The 9,924-nt window shown below is 43.9% G+C and overlaps 1 protein-coding gene across 2 annotated transcripts in view; it reads left to right on the top strand.

Annotated features, from left to right (window-relative positions):
* Nucleotides 1-9,651, top strand: part of GEN1 (GEN1 Holliday junction 5' flap endonuclease) — a 74,987-nt gene extending 65,336 nt beyond the window's left edge. For both annotated transcript variants that reach the window (XM_077488819.1, XM_077488818.1), the window contains exons 12-14: nt 3,194-3,255; nt 5,457-5,600; nt 8,231-9,651. In XM_077488819.1, the coding sequence (XP_077344945.1) occupies nt 3,194-3,255; nt 5,457-5,600; nt 8,231-9,564 (1,540 nt within the window). In that variant the 3' untranslated portion in view covers nt 9,565-9,651. The remainder of the gene's footprint in view (nt 1-3,193; nt 3,256-5,456; nt 5,601-8,230) is intronic.
* Nucleotides 9,652-9,924: the final 273 nt, after the last annotated feature.

The following is a 9,924-nucleotide window of genomic DNA, read 5'->3' on the forward strand; positions in this document are numbered from 1 at the left end:
ATATTCCCAAATATTTGGGAAGATCTACCTGAACCCCAGCCTCCTGCACCTCAATAAGAGGGCACTAAGACTAATAAGAGAGCACTAGATGGGGAATCTGTTATGTTTAGCCCCACTATGGAGAGACATCATAGCATCAATCTTCTTTCCAAATTACAAATGGTAGAAGGAAAAAAAACTCTTGTATGATATATACAGGGACTGAAGTATTCATGCAACAACAGTTTTCCCTGATGGCTCAATCTGACCAGCCACATCCCTCTCAGAGGAGGATGACATTCTTTTGGAAATGGATTTAGTTTATAGTGAAAAACCTTGACCCCTTTAGAAGAGTTCCTGGCCCCATTACCACACATAGCCTGAAGCATAAAGCAGAGGCACTACCAGCAAAATAATGTACACTGCTAGGCTATAGTCCAGCGCCATTAGCTGCTATTAATCCTAGCCTGGTAAAGTATAATGCATCAAAGGGAAATGCCTGTGTCACTAACCGAAACAAGCCATCCTCCTCATGTGTCCTCCCACAGCCAGCAGCCGTTACACATACACAGCTCTTAAACACTTGCGCCATGTGTGGCCAGCGTCTGAAGCCGTTAGCCACGCCCCTGCGTGAATTGCGGCCCCCCCCCCCTCTTTTCCTTTCAAAAGAAAGTGTTTTCCCGTGCGAGTGGCGGCTCAGGTGTCCTGAGTGGCCGTGCGTTCTGTCCCTTTTTTTTTTTTTTTTAAAGGAAACTGCTTTTATATCAATCCCCCGAAGGGGAAAAGGATCAATATTGGGGGCGCAGGAGGAGACCCAGACCCCCTTTTCTCACCGGAGGATCTGTTGTGGCCGGAGAAGGAGAAATGAAGGCTTCTGCGCTCTTTCCAGCATCAGGTCGGTGAGTGCTCAATACAGCTCCCAGTGGTGACACATAGGCATGACAGCATTATACATAGGAGAAATTCCTGAGAAAATCTCCCTTACCTCTTCCTCGTAGCAGGGTTATCTAAGATAAAAACCCAATCTTCACCCTTCACGGTGGGCCCTGAGACCTTTAGGAAACCTTCAGGAACAGGGGAACCTCAGGTTACCCACAATCCGGGACCTGCGACAGCACCCTGCCAGTAAAAACTTTATGTCCTTGCTACCAAAAAGTACTGGATCCCAGGGTCCCGCTCTCTAAAGAGAAGCGTTTGCAAGCAAAACCTCGTTTCTACAGACACGAAGCCCGGCTACCATCCATTTAGCCCATATAAGGACATCAGAACGGATCTGGTCAGCATGGCTAGCCCCAGCAGGGAAGCTTCCAGTGGAGCTCAGCACAGCACATCTTTACTCGTGACCAACACCTTAGACAATGGCGAAAAAAAACTGAGGACTCCCAGTAGTGGGAGGGGTTATATAGGGAGTACAACTTCTTGCTTTAGGGCGTGCCAGTGTCCATCACCTATCAGTGGCCTTATAACCCACATAGTAAGTACTATGGCTCTGTGTCCCCTGATGTAAGAAAATAAATTCTCAGAATAAATCAATGAGATAAAATTATATGTCAATTTATTGATAACCATATTACTTAATTGAATGAACAATTAAAATCTCCCTCGCATAGATGGAACAACTGTGTAACTTGCTCCATACTGTGACAGTACCTTGTAAAAGCGGTCGGAAGTGGGCTGGTTTAGTGAAGCGATGCTGCAGTGGCAATTCCCTCATGTGCCCAGAAAAATCCGCTGTGAAGGGAGAACCAATATGCGCAGAGCCAGATGGAAGGTGTAAAGCTTCAACCGAAACTCCGGTGGCGAGATAGCCGTGGAAGAAGGAGGGACTGGGAGGTAGCTGAAACAACCGCTGACAGGAACCAGCAGACAAAAGCACCTGAGCGTGACATCATGCTCTCGGGGGAACACGGATCTAGAATGAAGCTTGAAACACAAGATGGTGGATGGAGAGCAAGCCGAGTAAAGTAAGAGAATGGCTATTGTCATGACAACGCGTTTCGGGGCACAGCCCTTCTTCAAGTCATGTGACTAGGACAGCCAGTGGAGTTTAAGCGTGAATAGCGGGAGGAATCGCATGTTATCAATAAATTGACATATGATTTTATCTCATTGATTTAGTCTGAGAATTTGTCCACGCTAGACTGTCACGATCAGCACTTATAGTTGTGGCTGCTTTTGAATGTTTGTACTTGTTTTCACGCCTCTCCTGGTGTGCTCACCCACACAGTTGCTTTTTGGGCTCCCGTAGGACATTAAATGGTTCATAGTGCAATCCATGTCCCAGTTTCCTGGCGCCAGACGTTTTTGTTGTTGTATTCCATACCATGAAGCTGAACTCCAGACAAACAGCTTGGTCAGTGAAGGAGCAGCAAACAGACAGATTAGGTAATCTCTCTGGTCTCTCTCCCTTTTGGCTTGTTCCTGGTTAAGACCTGATTTTCTATTAATGTTGTCCCTCCCTCTTGCAGTTTGAGTGCAGCTGTACTGGAGATTACATAAGGGTGAAATCAAGTCAAATATAGATATTTGTAGACATAGTACATAGATATTTATACTAGTGCCATTTTAAATACTTGTTTTATTATTTTTATTTTTTATTCTTTTTACTGCATTTATTAGAGTTTATTTTATATATGAAGTTTAACTGTAAACACATTTTTAAAAAATGCAAACGAATTTCATAGTTCTCCTTATAAGTTAAAGCGGGAGTCCGCGTTTTTTTTTTTTTTTAAACCAGCAGCTACAAATACTGCAGCTGCTGACTTTTAAAATAGTGACACTTACCTGTCCAGCGTGCCCGCGATGTCGGCACCCGAAGCCGATCTCTCGATCGTCTCTCGGGTGCTGCCGCCGCCATCTTGGGTATGGAAATCAGGAAGTGGAGCCTTTCGGCTTCATTTCCCGGTTCCCTACTGCGCATGCGCGAGTGGCGCTGTGCAATAAGAATGGACCCGCTGCCTCTGGGATCTGTGTGTTTCCCAGCAGGCAGCGGGGGACCTTCGGAAAGGGGCGTAATGTACGCCCCTTTCCGCAGAGAGCTATCCCGGAAGTGGGTGCAGATACCTGTGCTGTACAGGTACCTGCACCCCCCTCCCCCCTGAAAGGTGCCAATTGTGGCGCCGGAGGGGGGGAGGGTACCGATGAGCGGAAGGTCCACTTTAGGGTGGACCTCCACTTTAATGGTAATAACATTGTTTTAATTATTCTTTTTCAGAATTGTGAAGACCCGAGTCAGGAATGGGATTCCATGCTACGAAATTGAATGGGTAAAACCAGGTTTGTGTAAAAGAGACAATGGATGAACCATCATGAGGCAATAAGAAAAATCTCCTGAATGCACTTGACTTGTAATTATAAATGATCGCCTCCTCTTTAACAGAAATCTACACTTGCCTTATGTTTCTAGTTTGAATTGGATCACAGCTGGATCTGCGATCCACCAAAAATTGCCATTAGTGCACACCTCTCACCAGTACTGAGTTCATCTAATTAAATTTGAGGGTTAATCTTAGCTGAGTTTCTCAGACATGTAACCCAGGAGGTACTCCAGTGGTCTTTTATTTTTTTTTTGAACTATGAAAACATACTTTACAAGGCAGTATTCAAAAAAATTAAAGCTCACCTCTATCCACAACTTTTTACTAATGGCTTCCTGGGTCAAGATTCTCACCCTGCCCCTCCCATTGTAATGCTCAATAATGGCTACTGAGGCTGCCGATCACAATGAAGGAGGTAGGTTCAAGCACACAAGAGCAGCCTTGGCTTTAGCGGTTCTAGGACACAGTATTTTTTAGTTTGAAGCAGAACATATTTGACACAAAAATGGATGAGACAATGGCACCAGCTACTCCAGTATGCAAGGTATAATTTTTACAGTTTTTTTTTAGGCCCAAATGATTGCACAGATCTGAGACTAGGGTGTGACCAAAGGGAATAATGGTCAGATTGCCTAGTTGCTATCTTTACCTGACTGGCTGATATTCTCAGTGGCCTCAGCACAGCACATGCAGCAGGCAGGGCAGTATTTTCAAGTTTATTGCTCCAGGGGTTTGAGTGGAACTGAGTTTTAATGTTTAAGTGCACTTCTCTTTTTATGTACTCGGAATGCACTGTGGAAGGCAAAGAAACTGCAAATAGTATTTCTGTAGCCTCCCTGCAGCTGATTTATTCCCCATTACTGACATAACATGCCTTGTTCTACATGGTGTCTCTGTGTAAAGGCTTCCATTTTGGTAGAGGAGAAGAGCTTTGCTTCCTGCATCCCCGTCCCCCATATGAGTGGTGACTGGGGACCTAATGATTGCAGGGGAATATTCAAGGCACAGCAGGTACAGAAATCACTGATCCACAGAATGAATGAGGTAGAAGCAGGAAGATCCTTGCACTGCAGGTCCTTATGTACAGTTTCTTTCTCCAGCAAGGAAAACCATGAGCAGCACAGCAGTGACAATCGCCAAATCTCCGGAGACTTAAAGCGGAGGTCCACCCTAAAGTTGACCTTCCGCTCATCGGAACCCTCCCCCCCTCCGGTGCCACAATCGGCACCTTTCAGGGGGGAGGGGGGGTGCAGTTACCTGGATAATCCAGGTAACTGCACCCACTTCCGGGATAGCTCTCTGCGGAAAGGGGCGTAACTTACGCCCCTTTCCGCAAGTGCCCGCCCCTTCCCGCAAGTGCCCCGCTGCCTGCTGGGAAACACACAGATCCCAGAGGCAGCGGGGAGCGTCCTTATTGCGCAGCGCGATTCGCGCATGCGCAGTAGGGAACCGGGAAATGAAGCCGAAAGGCTCCATTTCCTGATTCCCATACCCAAGATGGCGGCGGCAGGACCCGACAGACGACCTAGAGATCGGCTTCGGGTGCCGACATCGCGGGCACGCTGGACAGGTAAGTGTCACTATTTTAAAAGTCAGCAGCTGCAGTATTTGTAGCTGCTGGCTTTTAAAAAAAAAAAAAAAACGCGGAGTCCCGGTGGACTCCCGCTTTAAGTCTGGTACACACTGCTAGTTTCTTTTTTTTTTTTTTTTCATTCAATCCAGCGAGCTGAACAAAAAAAATACAGATCCCTTACCAACACAAGCAATGTTTGTGCCGTGATCTCCCCTGCTGTGCCTCTATCCTGATAGGGGGATTCACGCACACCCTATATATTTAGAAATATTTTTAACTTTTCCAGTTCAGGTTCACAAAGTTCGAAAGTTTGGCATTATGCCTGTTTACCCGGCTGCTCTCACTGGCTGTAGACCTGTTGAGCCTTGTGAGGTCTCATTCAGATTTTGACCCTTGCAGAACTCTTGAGACTGATTAAAAAACAGTGGCTGACGTCACCTGTTTACTTTGCAGAGAGGAGTTTACCAACTGCTATGGTAATATATTTAACGAGTGTTGTCATAGCAGTCAACATCCTTCATTGTTCGCATCTATTGGAATTATCAATATATATAGGTTGATATAAGAATCCTTCCTTTCACTTTTAGGCAGCTTTGTTTTTCCTGACGATCATCCACCAGATGCTCCATTACTGACCATTGAGGATGAATCCCTATTCACTGCAGCTTACCCCGATATTGTAGAGTTATTCAGAAAAGACAGAATGGAGGCTGAGCTGCTAAAACAGAAAAGTAAGTCTGGGAAATGCCTATATAATGTAACATAATGCCTATATAACACACATTGTATACTACGATTTCCCACCTCATCCATACACTGCATCCAAATATCTGTCTCCGCTCCTTGACTGACCTACTATCCTCCTCACTAATAACATCCTATCGTGTATGGCTGCTAGAATTTTTTGGGTAGTCCCCATTCAGAATTCATAGAGCTGATAGTTCAAGCCTCCTCTTTTTCCTGTGTCCTTTTCCAATAAGTGTGTGTGTGTGTGTGTAGTCTGTGTGTGACACACACACACACACACACACACACACACACACACACACACACACACACACACGCGTGCATCAAGAGGACACAGGAAAAAGTGGAGGCTTGAGTGATCAGTTCAAGCCTCCTCTTTTATATATCAGAGATATAGATATATATATATACAAAAGTGAGTACACCCCTCACATTTTTGTAAATATTTTATTATACCTTTTCATGTGACAAAACTGAAGAAATTACACTTTTCTACAATGTAAAGTAGTGGGTGTACAGCTTGTATAACAGTGTAAATTTGATGTCCCCTCAAAATAACTCAACACACAGCCATTAATATCTAAACTGCTGGCAACAAAAGTGAGTACACCCCAATTGAAAATGTCCAAATTGGGCCAAATTAGCCATTTCCCCTCCCCGTTGTCATGTGACTAGTTGGTGTGAATGGGGAGAAGGTGTGTTAAATTTGGTGTTATTGCTCTCACGCTCTCATACTGGTCACTGAAAGTTTAACATAGAACCTCATGGCAAAGAACTCTCTGAGGATCTGGAAAAAAAAAAAGAATTGTTTACATAAAGATGGCCTATTCTATAAGAAGATTGCCAAGACCCTGAAACTGAGCTGCAGTGCTGTGGCCAAGACCATACAGCGGTTTAACAGGACAGGTTACACTCAGAACAGGCCCTGCCATGGTCGACCAAAAAAGTTGAGTGCATGTGCTCATTGTCATATCCAGAGGTTGTTTTGGGAAATAGATGTATGAGTGCTGCCAGCATTGCTGCAGAGGTTGAAGGGGTTGGGGGTCAGCCTGTCAGTTCTCAGACCTTACACCGCACACTGCATCAAATTGGTCTGCATGGCTGTCATTCCAGAAGGAAGCCTCTTCTAAAGATGATGCACAAGAAAGCCAGCAAACAGTTTGCTGAAGACAAGCAGACTAAGGACATGGATTACTGGAACCATGTCCTGTGTTCTGATGAGATTAATATAAACTTATTTGGTTCAGATGGTGTCAAATGCGTGTGGCAGCAACCAGGTGAGGAGTACAAAGACAAGTGTGTCTTGACTACAGTCAAGCATGGTGGTGGGAGTGTCATGGTCTGGGGCTGCATGAGTGCTTCCAGCACTGGGAAGCTACAGTTCATAGTGGGAACCATGAATGCCAACATGTGTGTGAGATACTGAAGCAGAGCATGATCTCTTCCCTTCGGAGACTGGGCTGCAGGGCAGTATTCCAACATAACAACCCCAAACACACCTCCAAGGCGACCACTGCCTTGCTAAAGAAGCTGAGGGTAAAGGTGATGGACTGGTCAAGCATGTCTCCAGACCTAAACCCTATTGAGCATCTGTGGGGCATCCTCAAGCAGAAGGTGGAGGAGCGCAAGGTCTAAAAACATCCCCCCCAGCTCTGTGATGTCGTCATAGAGGAATTGAAGTGGACTCCAATGGCAACCTGTGAAGCTCTGGTGAACGTCATGCCCAAGAGGGTTAAGACAGTGCTGAAAAATAATTGGGGCCACACAAAATATTGACACTTTGGGCCCAATTTGGACATTTTCACTTAGTGTACTCACTTTTGTTACCAGCGGTTTAGACGTTAATGGCTGTGTGTTGAGTTATTTTGAGAGGACAGCAAATATACACGGTTATACAAGCTGTACACTCACTACTTTACATTGTAGCAAAGTGTAATTTCTTCAGTGTGGTTGCATGAAAAGATATAATAAAATATTTACAAAAATGTGAGGGGTGTACTCACTTTTGTGAGATACTGTAAGTACACTAGTAATCTGACATTCTGGTCAGTCTATTACAGATTCACCTTTCCCTTTGCATTTGTATTGTCTTAATGTCTAGTTTAGTACATTGTCTGGAGCTCCCTCAGATCACTCCAGTGCTTCTCTTCCTCTGTCTGCTTGTGTTTATTAGATTTCAACTGCTGAAATATCAGCACAGTTAAGAGGAAATTGCCAGACTGCAATGGAGTATTTTCAGTAAAATATTAGATGTTGAATGTCTGAAGGTACTTACATTGAGAGCCTGCTATTATTTCGCCTTTAGACTGTGGCTACCTTCATCCAATAAAACTCCTGACACTTTGTAGCTGAGCTAATGGGCTGAAAGGAAGCACCTTTTGCCGTCATCCATTTTCTACATCACTTTAGAGGCTGGTCAATTATACTGAGAAACCATTATTTGCAGGCTCAGACGTGCTGGCGGTCATTGCGGACAGATTTTTGCTTATGCTAGCAGTCTTCTTCTAATGAAATGGCATATAGTCCGATAACTTGTTCCCACTGACAAACAGGCCCTTTATTATTCAAGAAAGCCTCTATTTAGTTTCTTTTTCCCGAATATTTTGTTTTCTAGGCAAGAAAGGCAAGCCAACTTCCAAGGTCCTTCCTAACGTGGATGATGTCGCTTCTCTTTTGTCTGAAATGAGCTTGACTCCAGCTTTGGAAAAGTCACCAGCATCACAAGCATCGGTCTTAAATGTTGACGATGTCCCCGTACCTGCCGTCAGTCTTAAATGCCCTGGTGACTCACATGACCTACTCTTCTCCTTAGAATCATCTAGGCCACCTCTGACATTGTTACCCAATGAGGCAGGCTTGAATGTTTTGACAGCATCTTTATTCACTAAAGGTGACGCAGAGACATGTCCTAATACTTGTTTTTCCACAGTAATAAGCAGTAGAGAAGAACCCCTGGTGTCATCGCCCAATATTTCATCGCTGATTTCAGAATTAAATTTGAGTAGCATTGACTGGGAAGCCACCTCATTTAGTATGTCACCTCAATCAGAATTTCGTACGAGCTGTAATGAGGCACATGGTTCTGAGGACAAGGCAGCTGCTCCTGAGCCACAAATTCCAGCTTTGGCGAATAGCAATCAAGAATCTGTTGCACCAAATAAGTCGAGCCTCAAGGATACAGCTTATCAGACGCCTGCATTTAATATTGATTCTCCGTGCCTCTTACACCTTGAAAAGTTACCTTTAAGAGAGAGAATACTGTTGAAAAATGCCAGACAGGCTGTAGATTTGAACCCACAAAAACTCAATGAGAAGAACTTTCCTCTGGTACCTGTATCCAAAGTCATTGATAAACCGAAACAGACAAAAGTTATTTCTACAAATAACTGTGACAATTTAAAGGAAAATGTACAAAGTCATCTCAAGTTGTTAAAAAAGCCAAGCCCTCAAAAAAGTAAAACTCACAATACTCTGGTCACCAAATTGGCCGGAATTGGCAGCAGCTCTCAAGTGCTTCAACGCCCCACAACAAAATCTTTCTCTTTTGTGAAGAAGTCTACGCTTGTCCCAGCGAGGAATATATCAGACAGAAGCCTAATTAACAATGTTCCGCTCAAAGCTGAGGCAAAGGCCTTGCCAAAGAAGACAGTCTGCCATAAAATTGCATCGTCTAGTGAAGATGAGGATGAGCAAGGTAAACCTATAGCAAAAAGCAAGACAGCCGGCACTAAAGAAATGACTCATCTGAGCAAAATGGCTTCCACCACACCAGCATCTGTTTATTTGTCCAATGAAGATGGAAGCTCTGATAAAGAAGATCTCTTTCTGAGTCCTAAGTGCAAATCTTCAACTAAGGAACAGGAAGAACAGGATAATGGTGATGATTCTATCATTTCTGTTGACAGCCCTCTGCCACTGTCTGAAAGATTGAAACTACGATTACTATAGAACTGCTAATGTTTTTATTGTCATTCTATCTCTTCTGTTCCTTATGTGTGTTTTAGATTATTTGATAAATCATTTTCTTCCAATTCATCATGTATTTTTTATTAAGTTTTTATAAAAGAAATTTTGTCTTGGCCACAATGTTTTTTTTTTTTTTTTGTTTTCTTTTTACTTGAGTACATATGCGGAAGTTTGGCCGATTTTTCGAAAAGTAAATAAATGGAAAATATTGGTTCTTAACCAGTTGTGCATATTAGGCATGTTAGACACACCAAAATAAAAAGCTACGCTGAAGAACACAGGTTGTGTTTAGAATGCCCTGCCCTGCTGCTACTCCCCTCTTCACATTTTCTCGCTTTTCCT

The sequence above is a fragment of the Lithobates pipiens genome, unplaced genomic scaffold, assembly GCF_037356315.1.
Source record: "Lithobates pipiens isolate NorthernLeopardFrog02 unplaced genomic scaffold, aLitPip1_a1.2 Scaffold_18, whole genome shotgun sequence".
Lineage (NCBI taxonomy): Eukaryota > Metazoa > Chordata > Amphibia > Anura > Ranidae > Lithobates > Lithobates pipiens.